Source organism: Neodiprion fabricii, chromosome 6, assembly GCF_021155785.1.
Source record: "Neodiprion fabricii isolate iyNeoFabr1 chromosome 6, iyNeoFabr1.1, whole genome shotgun sequence".
Taxonomy (NCBI): Eukaryota; Metazoa; Arthropoda; class Insecta; order Hymenoptera; family Diprionidae; genus Neodiprion; species Neodiprion fabricii.
The window spans coordinates 24,509,738-24,532,437 of NC_060244.1; the positions used below are offsets into that span (position 1 = coordinate 24,509,738).

General features: G+C 40.0%; 1 protein-coding gene across 11 annotated transcripts in view; it reads left to right on the forward strand.

Moving 5' to 3' along the window:
* LOC124185069 (protein sprint) overlaps positions 1–18,742 on the forward strand; it is a 101,077-nt gene extending 82,335 nt beyond the window's left edge. For 8 of the 11 annotated variants that reach the window (XM_046575421.1, XM_046575428.1, XM_046575429.1 and 5 more), the window contains 15 exons: positions 3,857–3,986; positions 6,424–6,615; positions 8,970–9,154; positions 9,336–9,514; positions 9,730–9,807; positions 9,904–10,496; positions 10,589–11,306; positions 11,525–11,995; positions 12,137–12,278; positions 12,668–12,924; positions 15,336–15,793; positions 15,869–16,000; positions 16,128–16,370; positions 16,497–16,689; positions 16,779–18,742. In XM_046575421.1, coding sequence (XP_046431377.1) covers positions 3,857–3,986; positions 6,424–6,615; positions 8,970–9,154; positions 9,336–9,514; positions 9,730–9,807; positions 9,904–10,496; positions 10,589–11,306; positions 11,525–11,995; positions 12,137–12,278; positions 12,668–12,924; positions 15,336–15,793; positions 15,869–16,000; positions 16,128–16,370; positions 16,497–16,689; positions 16,779–16,882 — 4,075 coding nt within the window. In that variant the 3' untranslated portion in view covers positions 16,883–18,742. The remainder of the gene's footprint in view (positions 1–3,856; positions 3,987–6,423; positions 6,616–8,969; positions 9,155–9,335; positions 9,515–9,729; positions 9,808–9,903; positions 10,497–10,588; positions 11,307–11,524; positions 11,996–12,136; positions 12,279–12,667; positions 12,925–15,335; positions 15,794–15,868; positions 16,001–16,127; positions 16,371–16,496; positions 16,690–16,778) is intronic. The other 3 variants (XM_046575423.1, XM_046575422.1, XM_046575424.1) reach the window with 3 other exon arrangements.
* The last annotated feature ends 3,958 nt before the right edge of the window (positions 18,743–22,700 follow it).

Sequence of the window (22,700 nt, forward strand, 5' to 3'; positions counted from 1 at the left end):
GCATTCGTTATAGCGTCATCCCAGTTACGCACTGGACGCGTGCGACTCGCGCGAAATAACGTTTCCGAAAATTGGAACTACGTCGTGTGGAATTGGCACAAGCGGCAATAATTGGTGCAATCAGTGTAGCACTAATTGCAGTAATTGTTGGGAGTGACGTGCGTTGAACAAAATAAAATTAAATAAAAGACAAACATTCGTTCGAAACTTGAACGTAAATATAGTCAGTTCGGTCTTTCGTTTATTTACCGCTAAACGGCGCACTTATTGGAAAATTGCTTGCAATCTACGAATGACGTCGGAAGTCAAAATATTAGCATGCGATCAACATCTGTATACGAGTCATTCGGTTTCAGATACAATTCTGTCACCTTCGTGAGGGTTACGAATCTCAAGTTTCAAAATTCATTGCACAAAACTCGTATGAAAATTTTGTAGATATAGTAAAAATTTTCCAATAACTTAGGTGACGAGAATCGCGTAATTTAACACCGCGTACAGTATTAGTTACATATATAAAACTTGAGAACGTGGTTTATGGAAAAAGATTGCAGGCAATTGGTACAAAGTTCACGTCGTGAAATTCAAACGCGGTTACAACGAGATGTGCGTGTCAGGTATATATATATGTACATGTATGTATATATATATATTCCAATTGTAACGAGGCAAAACGCGGCTGGCGCTTCTCTCCGACAGGATTCAAGTTTCTGCAGCGGTGTAGCCTCGAAGAAAGTTCATGCTTTGAATACCGAAGGCTGCTCGCTGCAGCGCACGAGTATATACATATACGACAAACCCTGTCTCTGTGCCGAGAGACACAGTTTGAACTTCCGTTCTCTTATTTATGCAAATATACGACGGACCACTCCACCCTTACCCCTACGTCCTACGTAGCGAAAGGACAAGCGACGGATCGTCCTTTCCTCGTTTGTTATCCGCACGACTTCCGCGACGCCAGGCGACGTCCTCGTATCCCAACTGGATTTCGGAATTCTGGACGTACGCACCACCGCAAAACGAACCTTCGCTATATTTCCGGCCGAGTGTCATTAGCACGAATGTAATACGTGGGGTGGTCCGACTATCAGCTTCGTAACAGGCTCGCCGTGTTATTTCCAACCGTCAAAATATCCCCTCATCATTTTTACTCCACGGTTTTCAATCGGCTATACCTACATATATTCTCCATTCTCTTTTTTCGCGGGGATTTACGGTACGTATAAACGTATCGGGCATAATTCATGACGCGAATACGGCGTTAGGTTTAGTCTTGTACCTAAAGTTATTTCACTTATTCACGCTCGACTAATTCCCTTCTCCAAGTAAATCACATAAAAATTTTTTAGGAATAATCGTAAGATCTCAGAGACGTTATCTTTTTGTTTCATTGCTATAACCGGTGTGATCAGTCTTGATAATTTTCGCTCCACATGGTAACGATTGAAATTTTTCCCGATTATTAAAATAAACGATGGCCAATTTGTGAATCGAGGGTCGTTGTATAACAGCTGCGGAGGAGAAAGAAAGAAGAAAGGCGCGTTTATACGAGTAACGCATCGCCCCTTCCTGGCCCTGTATAATAGAGTCCTCGGAAATGGCGAAAATAAATAATCGTCCTGGACGAAGAAGTCACTCGTCGCCGAGCTGAGGACGGATGGGATCGCCGTTGAAGAGGGAGAAAGAAAGATTACCGGAATATACCCGCTGTTGCTGTTGCCGCGTATAAAGAAGAAGGAATCTTTTCAAAACAAATTGACCGTAGTCCTTCAGGTCCTCCGAGTTAAAGGACACCGCGGCTTTTCGCGAGGTGGTTTGCGAAATGGGTTTGGAGGAGGTGGAGAATTAGCGGCACGAGGAAGATGAAAGGGGATGCAGAAGAAGATGAAAAAGCGAGCTGCATACCCTCGTCGCGTTTCTATTCAGGCCTCATTAATACGTAAAATGCGGATCGGGCGATGCACGCGGAACGCGCTGCGGATTCGGCCAGCGCAGGTCGACTCGCCGGCTGTGGAGGAGGAGGACCACGTGTCGAGAACCTCCCGTCTCCATGGAAACCCCCAACTGATCTCACAGACGACCAACACACCGGGAGTCGCGGCCCGTGCCACCGGCTAGCCTCCGACACGTCGACGAGGAACCGAGTCGGGGAGAACACACGTCCTCCACACCGACGAGAAATAACGCGAGACTGCTGCAGCGGTCCACGAGAAGAATGTCACCTGTCAAATGCAGCGGCGATATAATAATATCAACGATAATATTAATATTGATAATAATAATAACAACAATGATAATGATAATGATAACACACAGCTTCGTTGCATAACTCGCGTAACGCAGTGTCCTTGCTTCGTTGCCTGCACAGATGTTGATCCAGATAGGTAGTTGTATAACAGTCGACTAGTCGCTCTTGAGTAGGTAGATATGTACCTAGCAATCCAATATGTTGCGGGTAGAATTATGTTTTTACTTTAAGGATTAATCGAGGTTGTTACGCAAGCTTGTCGCAATTTTTCATCGTATTTCTTAGCAAACTGCAACATTCAAATCATACGCAATTTTTGTAAGCACCGTATTAGAACCCGAAGATTCAATGGGGTGGCAAGTCCTGCATAACTACTATTTTCTATGCACCACCCTGCTGCGACTCGACTCAATCACCCCGACAGTTAACCGGCCACGTTATCGCCGTGCTCAGGGAACTGGACGTAGTTGCGGGACCCACTCGCTAATATGAGGGGGCTTGGGATTTCTATAGATATAATCCGTGCAGTCTGCGGTGTCTGTAGACCAGTGCAGTTCGCTCTGGTTCCGATGTACGGAGTGACTCGGGCGGATAAAAAGAAGGAAGAGAAAAAAGAGACAGAGAGAGAGAGAGAAAGAGAGGAGGGGGGGGGTTGAATTTTGAGAGAAAGTGCCGGTGAAAACGTGAAATAAAACGGGGAAAGGAAGAAGGAAGAAAAGAAGCATCCTGGTGAACATTGATCGCTCGAAGGAGGTTCACGCGTGTGTACGAGTATGATAGAAAACGTTGCTCGAGGCAACTTGTGAAAGAGCGAGATATACGTATAGACTGACGGGGTTATTACTCCATCCATGCGGAGGGGAATTAACGCTTTAAGGAAGTCGCGAGGGCTAGTCGGCGTTGTGCCGACTGATGTGTACTGCAGTACCTGCGATATAAACCACCCTTTGTTACCGATGCAATTGGATTAGTATTATTTGTAGACGTTAATTCGAGGCTAAAACTGAGAGCGGTTATGCCGATCCAACGTTCGTGGTACCGCGCTACCGTTACTTTACACGCATGGATGCAGCAGCGTGTTACGCACATTTCCTCAGCAATCGGTACTAATCGTGAAACCGGCCCCCCTTACCGGCGTCTTCCAGAGCGAACCTAAATTATACGCCGGTTACACGGACATCCATAGTACGCTATCTTCCAGATACTCATGGCGCCGTGCATCAAGCTCTGATGGATCGTTCCGGAGATGAAATGATCCGTTTGAATTCGTATATAGAAACGTCGGGGAAATAGGTGTTCACTTGCTTTTCTTTTTTTGTTTTTCTCTATCTATTACAGAACGTTCCGTTCGTCGTGATTGATGGAATTCGAGCGAATTTCTTTACCGCAAACCTCGTACCGTTTTTGAATAAAACATAAAAATTAAATATACCTTCTCAAACTGTGTACGAAGAGTTGCATGCAATTCCTACCGCAGCATAATTTGTCGACAGTGGTAATAATGCGCGGTTAAATTGCAGCAGTGCAACACGTGACGTTTACTGTTAATAAATTAACTATTTGTATCGAGAGTAGCGAATAATCATTTCGGTCTTGATTTTATTGCAGGAGTGATGTATTCCTGGAACCCTACTTACAACAGCATGGCACTGTTCAGGTCATCAATTCTCCGAGCACTCCGCCACCGCTACCTGTTCCATTGCAACATCTACAACTTGCACAACTGCATCACGTACAGGTAAATAATACTTGGTGTCGTTTGCCGTTACACGCGGAGTATTGGTATATTAATTATCGGAACGAAGCGGGCGGTTGAAATAATACCTGCGTTGTCGGAAAACATTTTTCTTTTTTTTTTTTATTTTTCTTGTCATCAAAGTTTAGAATGTGAATAAAAGTCGACTCCTCGCGCTGGTTATCACTAAATATGTACATATTATTTTGTATGTGAATTACGGTTCGAGCCAAGCTTAACGAGCCGGGATTGTGAAAGCCCGAAAAACTGTTACGGATTTTGAATTACACTTCATTTAATTTCATTTGCAATTCAGACTGATGGAACAGCATCCGTTTATACGTAACGGGATTTAACGCGGACGTGAGTTGCCTGCCGAATTAAATAGCCGTATACGCGAAGCTAATTGCAAATCCCTTAATTGCAGATCCGCGAAGTTTCCATCTCTCGGAAAATTTTAGGGACGTGCAAAAAGAAAAAACTTGTTTCGCATTCCGTTAATGTTTGCCGAATATACGGTGCTTTGAACAAATTGTCTAATCAAAATTCTTTTGTAATAGAAAAATAAGGAATGAATAATTACAGAAAATTCGAGAGGCAACAAGAGGCGGAAATTGTGCGCATTTTAGTATGAATATTGCGATTGTAATAAACTGATCATGGGAAAAGCATCAAAAGTTTGGCAATGCGGTAAAGCCCCACTTCGATTTTCAACTGCAGGCGCTGCTTCAATTTTAATTAACTTTTGCCATCAAATGCATTTACCCTAATTCGTTTCAATACTGCTTCAACGTCGAGCAGACTCGAATGGCTTCTTCTCACTTTATGATCAATTTCAATCGATCAAATTGTCGTCGGAAGCTCGCGACAAAAACTCTGATTAAAATACGATCTTCGCGAGCCGGTGACGAATTGCCTACGCAAAGTACGTATGTATATATGTATATATATATATGTAACGTTGAATTTAATGAAACCCGCGTGCAAATTTAATTTCAAGATGCCGGAAGCCAAGTTTTTCGGGTCAGTTATGAGCCGTTGTACAACGAAATTCTCGATTTCTTAATTTTTCGTTCGCGTCTGCCTCCAATTTTTCCTTCTCCTCACTCTCTACTTTTGCGCGCTTAACTTTTTTATTCTTTCTCGAAATCCTACGCCGAATTCGTAATTGACTAGAATTGAAAGCGGCGCATAATTGTCGATTCGATGTACGCGACAATCAGGCGCTTCATACATAAACATTTTATCATCGTCGGTTTCCCCGATTTGCATAACCATAGCCGCCCAGTTAACTAATAATTTTGAATAATTAGGCCGAAGCTAAAAACCGTGCGAATCGCCCGGCAGCCGCAATGATAAATATGGAGATTTTCACACGAGTCACCCCCTTAAGCCGCAATTCGAAGTGTAAATCCTACGTGGGGTCGGTGACAATGCACTCTAATACCGTAGTATATGATATTCCTATATACCGCGGCTCCATCCCGCGGGCACCAAGTTTTATCACAATTTGCAGACGATGTTAAGAAATTTGCTATCACCCGGCATTTTATGCACGACATAATACGATAAGGATATAGTGATATTATCGCAAAGAAATTTGCTAGATAAATCCGTCGATTTTCTTATTTCCCCTTGCAATTATAGCTTTCACTGATTTTTACTTACCGCGGGTATAACTCGGTTTTAAAAATGGTTCATTTTGAAAAACGTTACTCGTACTTTTATGACAGCAAAACGGGAATATTCAAATGTCCGTATTCCCCGGCCATTTTTATATGTATTCAACGGGCGGGTTGGTCGTATTCCATTCGAATATTGACTATCGTTTTTATATAGTTTCGAACGATCCGGATCCCTGGGGTGAAATCAGCTGCAGGTGCTTTTACATATTCGCGCGAAAGAATAAAATATCCGAAGCGTCGTCGAATGCACCTGCGGTGTTCTATCATACTTTTACAGTTTCTCAAACATGCTCCGCTTTAATACGTACACATGGACGATGGAAATATATATTCTCGATACATGAACTACGGAATAGTTGCGCGGCTTTCAAACGAGAGTAAACTTTCTAACGAAAATCCTCCATGCGCTGAATTGTTTTATTCTACTCGTCACGAAGAAGTCTAGACGGGAGAAAGAGTCGACGGGCAATTTAGTGAACGGAAACTCGTTCCCCGCCCCCGTACTCACGTAATGGTAATTAGTAACACACAGTAATTAAAAGGAGATCCGCCGCGCAACAAGCGTAATGAAGCAGGCATAAGCCGCATTTTACGAGATCAGCTCTCGCGCTAATCTCGCTGCTGCTGTTGCAGGATACGAGACAAAAGATGCGATAAAATTTTGACAACTTGAGCTTGAAGGAACCCTCGTGTAATACTTTATTATTTTATCACAGTATTTTACTAGCTGTAACATGTTACAACAATATTTTCAGAGCGAAGAATCGCTCTCCTCCGAAGGATCGGGCAGTACGGGAAGTTCGGCGAGTTCCTCGGATCATTCGGGAAGCGAAGTTGCCTGTGACATCACCCTGATCGAGAGGCTCATTCGTTCCCATCCGATATGGTTCCTTCCAGGCATTCAGAGGGCCGGGGCATTCCACTTATTGCAAGGAAAAGAAGAGGGTGTAAGTACTCATGTACCTAGAAATCTTAATGCTAATCTCTAGCGCTCCTCTCCGTCGATTATTACATCTCAATCGTATCTGAACGTAGAGCCAAAGAATATCAGATAAAAACGAACATCTTCACTGCAGTTCAATTGAACAGTATGAAACAAAGCTATAATAACGCCGAATGTGAACGATGAGATATAATATGCGTACGATATTTCTGATATTATACTTTACCACGCGAATCGCGTTCCAAAACTTGAATGTATCGTATGATCTATATTCTTAAACAAAAAATTTATTCCACCTCTTCCCTTCGAGTTCTAGTTTTTTCCCTTCCACGTTTTCGCGTATTTCTTGAAAGACTGCCGAGGAGGGCTTCACTTCGGGGGCTTAACAAGATTACGTTGAGTCTGCGACGGTTTTTGTCTTCGTATATATACATATACGCACGTATAGGAATAAAGGGCTGCGGAATATTTCTGCATTATTTTTTTTTTTACTTCATTTATTTTTTATTTTTTTCCTTCTTTCCCTCTTCTCTTGGCAGGCGACGTTAATTTTATCGCTCACCGTTTGGCAAACTCTGCGACGATAGAGAGGGAGAGAGAGAGAAAGAGAGAGGAAAAGCTCTGTGAGTGCTACAACTTAATCCCGATATGCGTCCGCAAGTTACACCCGCGGCATGCGATATCCGAGCTGCTCTTGTGTAGAGACTATCAAACGAAAAGTTCTAGTATAAGTCTCTGGCTTCTGTCCAGAACATAATCTAAACGACTATCAAGATTAAACGCCGCTATCCCGTGGGAGATGTTAGGTTAATTGCCTACCTTTTCTGTTTGTTAATCGAGTGATAACGTATATATGTTTATAGAGTATGCTGTTCCTGTGTAATTGCCATTTTACTGCCAACTTTTCACCCGTCGGATGTATACGTTCAGAATGCTACCGCGTAGTACGTTTGTATTGAGATCTCACGAAAGATGAAATATTTATCGTATCTTGTCTTGAATATTGTTCTGCCAAGCACCAGGGGCCACTTAACTCGACTCTCATAATTACCCGTCATTGTTTTGAGACAAAGCTCTTTCGCACGTCGGGATTGGCATTGACATAGTTTGTTAAATTCTAACTGTTCGGTATCATAGTTTTTATCACGCGCGATGATCTAACGCGAAGGAAACGCCCGCGCCTCTCTTATTTCATAACTTTTTCTATGAAAATATTATACGTGATATCTTGATGGTTTCTACTCTGACAACTCAACACGAGTTCCAGTCGCGGTTTGTTCTGCTACTATTATTTTTTTTTACGTACAATCTGTAATCCACTGCGGTGAGAATGAGTTGAAAATTTCTAAACCACGTGGAAATGTCTGCTTGCGAATAATGCTTCCGATTTTTGCGCGGCATTCGAGAAGCAAGTTTTTCTTTCTCGTTTATCCGTGATTGTTTTTTTTTTTCTCTAGTTGGAAAAACAAAAGCTCTCGTAATCAGCGTGGAAATGCAGGTTTCGAATGAGAGGTATTGTTTTTAAGCATTGTACGTCTCGCCTATTGTTTGAAGCTCCGTTAATTGTTATGTTCGCTGAATGAACGGTCAAATAACAATGCCGCTTGGCTCGACAATTAATCTCTCTATATGTATACTAGTATAGCGTAGGAATGGCGAAATGCAGCGTCTAAAACTTTTGAACCGGGGAAAAGCCACCGGATTTGAAAGTACAAAAGAACACCGAGGAGTTATTATAACACGCTGCACCGAACAGCGCAATCCGCATTTTCTCTTGAATTGAAACGACAAGTGTTCCGTCTACAATTCCACAATTTATTGTACCATTCAATTAGATTCAATATTAAAACGTTGCAACATTCGTTGCGTAGCATTATTTAATTCGATGACAGTTATTTTATCTGCCATTTTCAACGCAATTAAACATTTTTATACTCTGCAGGATAGTTTTTCGCATTTTACCTGTAATGCGCGGTTCGTTATAAGTAGCGTCACGCTTGAATACCTGCGTTGAAAAAATGCAATGTTTCTTCCAAAATATCCGTACATCCGTTATTCATGACACCGCCGAAGCAAACACGGCAATTTCATTTTACAGACCGAAAGCAATTTGTTAACAGCTCCAGCGTACGTGGCGTTGTAAATACACGCATTATACATACTTTGAACTCTCCCTCACCGGCGCGTTTCACCTCTCTTTTTCACTTCACTTTGACTTTGTAATCACAGTTTTGTTCTCTTCTTATTTTTTTACTATAAATGCGTTTATAGTTGAGGATGAAAGGTTTAGGACGGATCCTGTTTATTTTCATGCCTCTTTAACAGATAATTCACTTTCGTTTTGCTTCTTTTCGTCAGAATTTCGTCGTACGGCAATCCAGTCAAAGCGACACAATGGCTTTGTCGGTGAGACTACCCTCAGGCAAGGGTCCTTACATCGAGCACTATTTGATCCAGGCCAACAGGGGCCAGCTCAGCCTGGAAACCAGTGAAAATAGATTCGACAATATCCCCTCATTGATAGCGCATTATTCCCAATGCTGGTGAGCAAATCCATTTACGTATACATTATCGGTTATTCATTAGGATAATTATCCGCATTTGTAACCAGTACTACACATTAATTCACCGATATTGCCAAAATCGGTATAAATTGCTTATCTATGTTAATCGCGCTTTTCCTCTCTTCGTCCTTTTTTTTTTACCTTTTTTTTTTCTTGCAAGCAGTGACGAATTACCCGTGCAGCTTACTTTGCCACGGGCAATGCGCGAGGCTAAAAACAGGCAACAACTCTCATCACTCGCACTTTTGGGCCAAGAGTTTTGGAGATATCCAATGGCTAATCCAAAACCTCCCGAAAGCAGCAGCAGCAATACGTCAAGCTTGAGCAGCTTCCACGGCGGTGAGTTTATCTTTTGTAATTAATCACGAGTATTCAACACGATGCGTTAATGAACTAACCGCTGCATTTACTGCACATTTTATATACCTGTATAATGTATATATACATGTGTATAAATATTATCTCCATTACAAGATGTCTGAACATACGAATGAAAATTTGCATTTAGCATTGATGAATGAAACGAATGATAATTGATACGCGTATTTCTACAGGTAACAACAATAATCCAAACACGCCAACAACGGAAAGTATAGTTCTCAATCTTGCTCCAATTTCGACGCATAATACAAGTGAGTTGAATTGAAATAAGCTAATGAATAAAGCTGGTTAAAAGATTTCTAAAATTAGATCAACGTGTAAATTTTTTTTGCTTCTTTTTTTCCTAGCAGCAAATTCGTCGCCGACGAACACGATAGCGACGTCATCATTTCAGTCGTCGTTACCGAGACAACCGAGGCCTACGCCCCCGAACACGCTAAACTTGACGACGTTTAACGAGCCGTTAGATACGAAAAAAGATAAAGTTGAGAAAGTAGTCTCACCCGCTGACAAATTACTCTCTCAAAAATTGATCTCGCCAAATTTGGTACAAAGCGTTCGGTGCCCCTCGCCGGTAGTTCACAATGTACAAAACAACGTTCTCAGCCCCTCGGAGGCGAAGGCTAATTTCGAATCTTCTAAAAGTATAACGGAATTTTCGAAAAATAATAAATTCTCAATTAACACGTCGTCGTCAACATCGAATTTCCATCAAAATATAGCGAATTTCAATCAATTTTCTAACGCCAATTCACCCGTTATACCCGAGGTCAAGGGTATTGTTTTGGACAACCAAACTCTCGTTCAAAATGTAAAAACTCCCCCACCCCCGCCTCCACGGTGGGCCAAACCCGGGATTAGTCAGAGTCAGAGTAACTTCACCGTGACGACTACGGTCACCTTTAATGTAAACCAAAATGGAGACGTCGGAACTTCGCTGGTAAGTTGTGAGCGATTTCTCTGCCCCGCAGTTTTAAAAATACTAGTTGTCACATGTTGTTTACGAATCGTGTATTTTGTCGTATCTTTCAGCAAAACACACCGTCGGATCCAAGCACTTCTCTGCTCAGTCCTCAAAGTATGAATTCTAACAAATCGCTGACGTCGAGCATCTCTACTAACAAATCGCCACTATCGCCGACGACCCCGATACTTTCGCCCAGCTCTAAAATAGTCTCGAGCATTGGCTCGAAAACGCCCAATGTCCTGTCACCAACGACACCCTCTGGAACGAGTAAATCTAAGAGAAGACGAGACAGAGAGGCCAGAAAGAATTCACAGCATTATCAGGAATCCGACATATTAGACTCGTATTACAGAAGCTCTCCAGGAGATAAAATATCGGACTATGAAGATATTTGGAATACGACCGATCAATCCAATCACTCCACTTGGTCCCCGAACGAAAAATCGGGGAAAAATGACAAGATCACCAGCCCGAATGACCGACTGATCAACTCTAATGATCGCGCTAATATCCAAGACAGGTCGTTGGATCTGAACGAGCGATGCGCCAATGAGAGGTTGTCGGAAAACGATCAATTCCTCCTTAAAAAGGAGAAGTTTTTACTGAGGAACGACAGAAAAATCGCTGGGGGGAATACGGAGAAACTTAGCTACAAAGAAGTTACCAGTCCCGAGTTCAGCAGTTTTAAACCCTTCGTCGAAAATCACGGTCTAAAATGTTTGGATTCGGGTTCTCCGGAGGAAAACGGAATGGGAAAAAGACCGGATCTGCTTTCCAGAGTTTGTGAGTAAACATTTTCCAATCTATTGACTGCAGAATTTTCTCTCGACTCGTTTCACCCTCAACGCTTCACGATGAAATTCTTCTTGATGGATACGTAGAGACGGAAACATGAGAATTTTTTAGTCACTCCCCCAATAAGGGTACAAATGTATTCAGCCACCTTTTCAGTTCCACATTCCATTTCCAACAACTTTTTTAAAACCTCGGTGGCTTTTCAGGCAGTGCCAATTCTTTGAGTAGCCCAAACACAACGACACCTCCAAGAAATAAGCTGGGTCTGATGCTGGCAAAATCTGAGAGCAGCAGTCCAATGACGCCCGAGTCGAAGCAGGGTAGTCCGTTTTACGCAGAACCAGCTGATGCGATAGCTCAAAGTACGGCAATCGTGGCTCGAAGACGTCCGAGAAACATTCCTGTGTCAAGCAAATATCGTCACAGCGAGCCTGGCTGGCTTCAAACCCCCGTCGGAGCGAATGCCAATCAGCTTCATCCCATAGATTGGGATGATACCGAGGAAGCAGAGGACAAAACACCGCTGATATCTTCTTCGGTAGATAACTTAGCCAAGCGTCTGGGTGTCAGAGAGATCAAAAAAATTCCTAGAGCAAAACCAGTCCAGCCACCTAAAGTCAGAACTAAAATGTTCAATGACACTTCCTGGGCTGTCGATTCTAGCTGGGAATTTATCGGTGAGTTGTGATTTCCGCGACGATAAAACGCAGTGACAAGAAAACGTGTCTGAGCATTGTTACTTGATACGACGCAAAGTTATAGAGTAATCTAATGTAGATAAGAAATCTTAAACATTATCAGCTGTTTTATTCTCGCAGGGAATGAAGAAGAAGAATGCGAACCAGATTATGACTGTGACATTGACTATGACGGAGATATGGCCAGGAAATTCCCAGACGACGATGTTGAAAGGGATGCTGTTGGAAATACCTTGACTGTTCAGAGTATCATACTTCAAAGGTATAAAATATTTCTGAATAATAACTTGCACAGGATTGAGAATGATAGTTTTTCTGATAAAAATCAATCGATTCCAGAGTAGCACTGCCATTTTCCGTTTTAATCGTCTTCCGTACTTTTATCCTTTTTTCTAGCTATTCAAAACAAAACCAGTTTAGTTGCTACTGCACTATATCAGCTCAGTCAATAAACGTACATTGTAACAAATATTGCTGTTTCCCATCGCAACTGTGGCAATTAGTGAACTATTCGTAACAAAAAATAAATACTCATGTCGTGATGGAAATTGTTTGATAACATTGATAATTTGCTCGATATGAGATTAGTACTATTTTGATAAGAAATCGATAAAAGGCTCGATAAGCCATTCATTGCAATTACTTGTGCAGGTACCCTGAGTTTCTAAAACCTCCGGATGCCATGGAAACCCTCGGCAGCGATCGGAATTCTTCGTACGATAACGTTGAGAAGAGGAATGAGAGAAACGAAAGAAATGAGAGAATTGAAACACCAGATTCGCGGAGATGCATGGATCTTCGTGCCTACGATCCATCCGAATGGGAAACTATGCTAGAGACTGACGAAAGCGACGTTGAAAGAATAAAACGAAACAAAAGCTTCAAGGAACGTCTAGACCCACTTTTATGTGAGTTGAAATTTACCAGTGCAAACACAAGTATATTCGCGTATTTAGTTATAAGAGGTGTGCGGAAAGATGCGGTTTAGTTACGGGGTTGCTATTCTCGAGTAAATTAGTGTTATGCCAGGTAATTTTCTTTTACCATTCATCAATTTGAGCAACGTAGAATGACGCTTGCTGTAATTTATTCATTGGAATCTGCAAACAGGTGCGTTTCTTCACCACCCTAGCGACGAAGCAAACGGATGTTGTCAAATTTGAAAGATTTCTGTAAAAAGCGTCATTTCATTAGTTGTAAATTGTTTGAATGCTACAAGAAAAATATACTAATAATGCGTTTGAATGTAATCCGTAAGTGCGTTTCAAGCAATTGAACAGTTCGAATACGACACGTCATCGGTTTAAGCCCTCGAGTTTGGACTTTATCCCGTGTTAATCTTACGAATTACTGGATTTTCACTCCGGAATACTTAATCTACCTGTCTTAAGCCCCATTAAAGTTATTCTTCTACCTGTATCCGTCAACTGTTGGACGGAAAATACACGCCTGTTTTAGAATCCAAAGACAATGATAGAGACAACGTAATGCCACAGTTTCGAGTTTGCAAATTGAGATATAATGACATTCATACAATTCTCCGAAACAGATGATTGCCTTGAACTTCGACCACCAATTTTAATATCACCAAGAATTCGTGAGTTCAAGATTGTTAATTCAAATAGTTTATTCGCTTTGGATACGAAAATTCTATTATTTGACACGTTGCTCATATTTATCGACAAACGCGCGCGAAGTGAATATTCTGGTTTACCGTTGAAGTGAGCACGAAGAGTTCAACTCTCATTCAGAATCATTGTCAAGCGACTGCGCAGTATCGTATCGCAATACGAACGATTCAAAGGTTTGAAAACTAATCAACTAAGAAATCGTTTGTTGAACGACGTTTTTTATTTTTTTACAACAGTTGCAACTTTAACGAATGTTGCATCATCTAAATATTGACCTGATTAACTTAACAAGACTTTACAAAGCCACTGCTAGTGACTTTTGGACTCTATTGTTCGATAGTTTTCTACAAGATTCCGTAGAATTATATTTGTCTTCCGGTGTAATATCACGACGATTAATATAAAATTCTACTACGCGCTATTTGTTCCATCGTGTGAAGTTTTGTAAAATACATGTACATAGGCTCCCTTGTCTGAGCAAAGATTTAATAAGTAAACTAGTTTCAATCGTCTGTATTTCATCACTGTACTGTAATTTGCCTTGACGCGTGCTGGCGTTATAATGTGCAATGTTTTCATTTCTGCACTTCATCGATTCAATGTTATTATGTATGAAGATAATCGTAACATTACACGATCTCTTTCTACACGTGCCGCGGCATGAGAAAGATTAGTATACAAATAGCAAAGCTGCATTTTACTTCCACCCTATAATAAAAAAATTGGTTTATTGGTTTAAATCATCTATATTTACAATTCGATTTCAAACATCTGCTTCATCCCCACCACCAAGTTCTAAAGTACACTTAGTCACTACCAACGTTCAATTGTCTTCCTCGAGATGTTCCTAGGCAAAGGCGATCCAGTCGTAATTGAAAATTCATGGCTACTCGACGCAACAAATTCGAACTCTCTCGGAGTATTTGACGCGTGTAATTTCGGAGTGAAAAGATCGAACAAGCTATTATCAATGGTTTCCCGATTTTTTGCTGAAAAATATTATAATTTGTGAATAACATATTCAAAAAATTTTCATACTTGTGACTTATTCTGCCAAATACAAGTACCGGTGACATTTATAGCTTTATTGTCAGTTTTTCGAATCTACAAAATTTCGCAGTGATATTTGACATGTAAACTAAGTGAAATTTTTCTACGATTATATTCGTGGTTAAATTATTTGATTTAACTTAAATCTTTATTCTGCCGAATATAAATTATAAATATTTTATGATCCAGTATTGAAATGAGCTTAAATACATTTTATTACACATAAACTGCTGGAGCTGATTTGTCCAAAGTTATTTCACTTGAAAATCGTATGATGTGATGTATGACATATGATAATAAATTATTTTATTTATGTGAAACAAAACTTCGGTGCATTTAAAAGTGTAAACAGTGAACTATTATTTTTAAACCGAATTCCAGAAAAATGTACCATGCTGACAACAATTAATTGTTCAATGCGTGCTACTGAAATAAAAATTAAATTTAGATCTAGAATTCGTTACATACTTCATTTGGTTGAAGAATGGTTTCGTGATACATGTAAAAAAATACGGTCCTCTTTTAAAATATCTTTAAAAAGTAAGATCGTAAATAATAACTTGAAGTAATTTTTAATACATGGTTTTATCGCTGACAATTGAGATATTAATTTTTTTTCATTTTAACTCTCTTCTCAGCACCTCCAAGACTTCAAGCTTTGAGAAATCGAGAAACAGGAACAGGATCGACAATACGTTGTTACGCGTTGCAGCTTGCCGTAGATAAAACGACAACATTTTCACAAAACATTGATAATTTTATTCAATGCACAAAAGAGGGAAAGGAGGCCAGTCCGCATGTTGTCATGAGAAACATGCGGCAATTCATGTCTGGTATGAAAAACTACTTGGTAAAACACGGAGAAAGAGAATTTGAAAAGGAAGTTGAGAAGGAAAGACTGAAACTAAAGCCAAACGAATTCCTGAACCTCGATGCTATATTGGAAGGAGTGATGATGGGTCTCGTCGTTAGACCTCTCAAAGAACACGTGTATCGACTCTTCGTGGACCATTACACGGCGACAGGTTCCTTGCGCACATTGGCAGACAGTATTCAGTACGCTTATGGAAAACATATTCAAGAACTAGGAGTTCGGGTAATTAACAAGATACTGAGTACAAAAATGTTGAAATGAGCTAAGAAATTAAACAAAATTGTTTATTTGTTCTAGCCAAAACTCTTTCCACCAAGTGAAGCAAACCTAGAGATCATTCTCAAGTATATCGACCGTCTGCAAAAGGCAGATTCTCCCTTGGATAAATTAGAAAATCTACTGGCAGCTATATCTGCAATATTTAATTCTGTAAGAACCAATTTCACACTTAAAAAATCTCAAAAGGTTTTCAATAGTTACAGACAGATATTGGTATGACCATGGTCTTTATTAAACCTTGAAACCTCATTTAAAATATATCATGTTTCATTCACAGGTAAAACAATCAAACTCAGACAGTGAAATTGTGTTGGGAGCTGACGACCTGCTGCCACTTTTGGTCTGGGTGTTGGTGCGCGGTCGAGTCTGGGGAGCTGAAGTTGAAGCAGAATACATGTGGGGTTTACTGCATCCGTCTCTGCTGACTGGAGAGGGTGGTTATTACCTGACAACACTGTCTAGTGCTGTTCATGTGTTGAAAACTTTCAAATCAAGCCAAGGAACAATGTCTACATTAAATGTTAGTACATCAATGCCTGCCGAATGTTGATAGTAATGAAATGAAAATATAAAAAAAATTAATTTCTATTATTTACTTATGTTATTTTCATACCTATGTCAATCCTCTATGCAATTGATATTTTAGGGCTCTGGAACCCCAGACTGCTCTTCCGTACTAAGAATACTGATCCCAGATGAACTACATGGTTCGTTAAACACTAGAACTTTGCCCGTTCGTCCGAACAACAACACTCGGGAAATATGCCGTATTCTGGCACACAAGATTCGTTGCACAAATCCACAAGATTATGGCCTCTTCAAATTAGTCCAAGGCGAGGGTGAGTTTATAGAATCATGGGTTTTATTTCAAGATTTCACGGACTTTATGAATGTTCAGTAATTTAACTTGATATTTTTCACTTTGTAGAAACGCTACTCGGTGATCACGAATGCCCCCAAGAATTATCTCACTGTGTATTTGCCTACAAGCGAATCGATGCCAAGATTGCCTGGCCAAAAACGAGTTCATAAGTAATAATATAAGTCAATACCGAAATTTCATTTATGCAATCATGAACTATCTGAGTATATCACATTATTTTAATCGGTTCACAAATATCTTACAAATATTCGACAATGTTAAGTCTTTCTGAAAGACGTAAATAGTAACACAGAACGTATTTCTGAATCGACAGTACTACTAATCCTAATAAACAGGTAAATTTTTTATCGTGATTGGTCTTTTTTTCTCAATTGATTAAGAGAAAAAAATTGAGGCAATAATAATTCAACCAGAAACGATACTCGTCATAATGCTACGAGTTGCACGTCATGCATATTATTCAATCCAGCAGCGATCAAATATTTTGAACTCAAAATTATATATATCATTATGAATGACAGCTGAACTTGAAACATAGAACCGATTGAACGACTTATCTAGTTATGACCTATCACCTTCTGAGCTATTTATTTCGAAATGTATAACCGAAAAATATACAATCAATTGATCTATTATGATATTGAAGCATTTTTCTGTAGCATGAGCAACAGTGGTCGGCTTCCCTTCAATGATAGATCTTCTGTTCATCACTGCCAGAGTAAATGAATTATTTAAAACTTCATGTGATCTAACTCATGTAATCAATCTAAACAACATTGTCAAGTAATGTCACTCAGTATTCGAGATTAGTTACACATCTACAATAATTACATTAATAATTAGCTTTATCAATATCCTTGGACAAGCTTTAAAATAAAATTCAGCTGGTAGGGAATGAGAAAGCAAAATTCTTCGAGAGTCTTGAAACACTCCTTCCACCATTTCTGTCACTATTTCATCAACTCTTAGCAACATGAAGGTCTGATTATAATTTGACTCGCAATAAATACGATTCATTAGGCGCAAAATGTTCATTTCTTTTTCTAACGATCTTACTTGTCTCTAGTGAAAGAATTATTAATTTCAAGTCATCTTACACCGCCTGCTCATTCCTACAAGTTTCTGACGTCTAGGGTATCTGAGCTTTTATTTCAGAGCTTGTTCTCAAGATATAAATATATACATTTTCTATAACCAAGCAGATTTGTAGCAAATTTCGTAAAACAAAATTTAGATTAGAATACGAAAAGTTAGGATAGAATCTATTTTAAGTACTTTTTATGAAACTGAGCTAGTTAGCTGGTAAGCGAGCGATATTTTATGCAGAACAATATTTATTTAACGCTGTATACATTTTTCTCTTAACAATTATTATAGATAATTACTTAGTGGTAATTTTAATTCGGATTCAACTAAGGCTGGCTTAACATTAAGAAATAATTAGTTTGATATTGTTGCCATCGTTCTTCGTCAAACAACGTATAGCTAAACTCATTGCAATTCGAATAATTTGCAGGCAGTATTTCAGCCCACACAAAATTTATGGATAGTATTCGTAATTTCTCAAGAAACAAAACGAATTTTTTTAATTCTATGAACAGTGAAACAAAATTTAGTATACTACGTCCTTTATTTTATGGCAGTTGCAAATTTAGAAATATGTATCAATAAATTGTAGGCACTACAAATGTTTTCCAGGGTTTGTCTGACGGTTAACATGCAAACTGATTTGTTAATTTTATCTTGTATATTTACTGAATCTATTTATTAAAAGCATTTTGTTATTTCTATCTATAGTGTCAGTACCCTGTATGTGCTTTGTTGATTAACGGTTATTCTTAATTTTAAATACATATATATGCTTCTAATATGCTAGTCAGTCAAAATGAACGAGAAGTTTGAACCTATTTCGAATGGTATACTTACGAAACTTTAATCCATCAAAATTGTACCTCTTATTATTGTAACATGTACATGTACGCTCAATAAACACTTTTCTATAATTCGAATCTTTTAGCGTTGACTGAAAAATTTTAACGCCCCAGCAACGTGCAGTTGAATGTTGGAACTTTAACTGTTCTTAAGTGTTTTTGAACTTGAAGTTTATTGAACAGATATCCAGCTACTTAAACTACAAGAAAATTAAATGTGGACAGCATACGATCCGTTGTTTGCAGCGAGTCGAAACTGCGCGCGATGGAGTTCTCTGGTGAATTTATGTCGATATAGGGTGTGGATGTATCGATTGTCAGATCCGACAAAAATGTATTGAAGTAATTAAAAGGGGTGAGCTTACTTCTTGACAGAGTAAAACAGTTTGCCTTTGAAAATCCATTCGTACCGCTCCTTCTAGACTAATGGGACCCCACGAATTGGTAAAAAAGACTTTAAGAGCGTCGTGAGGCCGACAGCTGGAGAGATACTAACGAGGAGCTAAAAAATTTCTTGACTTATTAACTTCATTGAAAGTTACATTGAATTGGAACAATACAATATCATAGGTATAGTAGCCTGCATATTCTTCATTTGTATGGTTGCATTTCTTCGTATCGTTCGCTACGATGCTATTTTGCAACACAGTAAAGTACAATACCCTCGCACCAGAACACTTGAGGTAGGATATAGGAATTTCGGATAAACTGAAACTGTAACATTGCGACAATAAATTCGTTATTTGACTTCCCCACACCTCTTTCATATGCTGGTGAACTATGCATGTTTCCGGCTGCGACTCTTAATCCTTTGCATTAGAGAATTAATCGGAGCATTTTGTGAATCGCGAATATTTTCGCCAAAAATGCTAAGGGGTTAGTTAGCCTTACTTTTTTCTGGGGCCGAAATTTTTTGGTCTCAGATTCGATTCGTATGACCCTTTTCCGACTAATTGGACCACCAGGAACTCAGAAAACGCAGCGAAAGGAGTGTAGGATCAACAGGAGAGAAATTACTGAGGAAAAAGCACCTGCCGAAAATGTCGAAAATACAGGTTCTCGTTTTTTGGCTGTAACTCTTGATGCGTTGATCGCAGCGTGTTGGGACTGCGCCCAATCGATTGATCTCGCAAAATTACGTCGGATAAGTGCATGAGAGAATTTATTCCAGCACTTTTCAAAATCGCCAAAATTTTCGCCAAAAATGCAAAGGGGTTAGCCTTACTTTTTTTTGGGGCCGAAAATTTTTGGTCTCAGATTCGATTCGTATGACCCTTTCCCGACTAATTGGACCACCAGGAACTCGGAAAACGCAGCGAAAAGAGTGTGGAATCAACAGAAGAGAAATTACAGAGAAAAAAGCACCTGCCGAAAATGTCGAAAATACAGGTTCTCGTTTTTTGGCTGTAACTCTTGATGCGTTGATCGCAGCGTGTTGGGACTGCGCCCAATCGATTGATCTCGCAAAATTACGTCGGATAAGTGCATGAGAGAATTTATTCCAGCACTTTTCAAAATCGCCAAAATTTTCGCCAAAAATGCAAAGGGGTTAGCCTTACTTTTTTTTGGGGCCGAAAATTTTTGGTCTCAGATTCGATTCGTATGACCCTTTCCCGACTAATTGGACCACCAGGAACTCGGAAAACGCAGCGAAAAGAGTGTGGAATCAACAGAAGAGAAATTACAGAGAAAAAAGCACCTGCCGAAAATGTCGAAAATACAGGTTCTCGTTTTTTGGCTGTAACTCTTGATGCGTTGATCGCAGCGTGTTGGGACTGCGCCCAATCGATTACTCTCGCAAAATTACGTCGGAATAGTGCATGAAAGAATTTATTCCAGAACTTTTCAAAATCGCCAAAATTTTCGCCAAAAATGCAAAGGGGTTAGCCTTACTTTTTTTTGGGGCCGAAAATTTTTGGTCTCAGATTCGATTCGTATGACCCTTTCCCGACTAATTGGACCACCAGGAACTCAGAAAACGCAGCGAAAAGAGTGTGGGATCAACAGAAGAGAAATTACGGAGAAAAAAGCACCTGCCGAAAATGTCGAAAATACAGGTTCTCGTTTTTTGGCTGTAACTCTTGATGCGTTGATCGCAGCGTGTTGGGACTGCGCCCAATCGATTTCTCTCGCAAAATTACGTCGGAATAGTGCATGAGAGAATTTATTCCAGCACTTTTCAAAATCGCCAAAATTTTCGCCAAAAATGCAAAGGGGTTAGCCTTACTTTTTTTTGGGGCCGAAAATTTTTGGTCTCAGATTCGATTCGTATGACCCTTTTCCGACTAATTGGACCACCAGGAACTCAGAAAACGCAGCGAAAGGAGTGTAGGATCAACAGGAGAGAAATTACTGAGGAAAAAGCACCTGCCGAAAAATGTCGAAAATACAGGTTCTCGTTTTTTGGCTGTAACTTTTGATGCGTTGATCGCAGCGTGTTGGGACTGCGCCCAATCGATTTCTCTCGCAAAATTACGTCGGAATAGTGCATGAAAGAATTGATTCCAGCACTTTTCAAAATCGCCAAAATTTTCGCTAAAAATACAAAGGGGTTAACCTTCCTTTTTTTTTGGCCAAAAAATTTTTTGTCTCAGAATTGATTGGTTCAACTCTCTCCCGACCAATTGGACCCCAAGGAACTCAGAAAACGCAGCGAAGAGAGTGTGGGATCAACAGAAGAGAAATTACTGAGGAAAAAGCACCTGCCGAAAAATGTCGAAAATACAGGTTCTCGTTTTTTGGCTGTAACTTTTGATGCGTTGATCGCAGCGTGTTGGGACTGCGCCCAATCGATTTCTCTCGCAAAATTACGTCGGAATAGTGCATGAAAGAATTTATTCCAGCACTTTTCAGAATCGCCAAAATTTTCGCCTAAAATGCAAAGGGGTTAGCCTTACTTTTTTTTGAGGCCGAAAATTTTTGGTCTCAGATTCGTTTCGTATGACCCTTTCCCGACTGATTGGACCACCAGGAACTGAAAAAACGCAGCGAAAAGAGTGTGGGATCAACAGAAGAGAAATTACGGAGGAAAAAGCACCTGCCGAAAATGTCGAAAATACAGGTTCTCGTTTTTTGGCTGTAACTCTTCATGCGTTGATCGCAGCGTGTTGGGACTGCGCCCAATCGATTACTCTCGCAAAATTACGTCGGATAAGTGCATGAGAGAATTTATTCCAGCACTTTTCAAAATCGCCGAAATTTTCGCCAAAAATGCAAAGGGGTTAGCCTTACTTTTTTTTGGGGCCGAAAATTCTTGGTCTCAGATTCGATTCGTATGACCCTTTTCCGACTAATTGGACCACAAGGAACTCAGAAAACGCAGCGATAAGAGTGTGGGATCAACAGAAGAGAAATTACGGAGGAAAAAGCACCTGCCGAAAAATGTCGAAAATACAGGTTCTCGTTTTTTGGCTGTAACTTTTGATGCGTTGATCGCAGCGTGTTGGGACTACGCCCAATCGATTTCTCTCGCAAAATTACGTCGGAATAGTGCATGAAAGAATTTATTCCAGAACTTTTCAAAATCGCCAAAATTTTCGCCAAAAATGCAAAGGGGTTAGCCTTACTTTTTTTTGGGGCCGAAAATTTTTGGTCTCAGATTCGATTCGTATGACCCTTTCCCGACTAATTGGACCACCAGGAACTCAGAAAACGCAGCGAAAAGAGTGTGGGATCAACAGAAGAGAAATTACGGAGGAAAAAGCACCTGCCGAAAATGTCGAAAATACAGGTTCTCGTTTTTTGGCTGTAACTCTTGATGCGTTGATCGCAGCGTGTTGGGACTGCGCCCAATCGATTACTCTCGCAAAATTACGTCGGATAAGTGCATGAGAGAATTTATTCCAGCACTTTTCAAAATCGCCGAAATTTTCGCCAAAAATGCAAAGGGGTTAGCCTTACTTTTTTTTGGGGCCGAAAATTTTTGGTCTCAGATTCGATTCGTATGACCCTTTTCCGACTAATTGGACCACCAGGAACTCAGAAAACGCAGCGAAAGGAGTGTGGGATCAACAGAAGAGAAATTACGGAGGAAAAA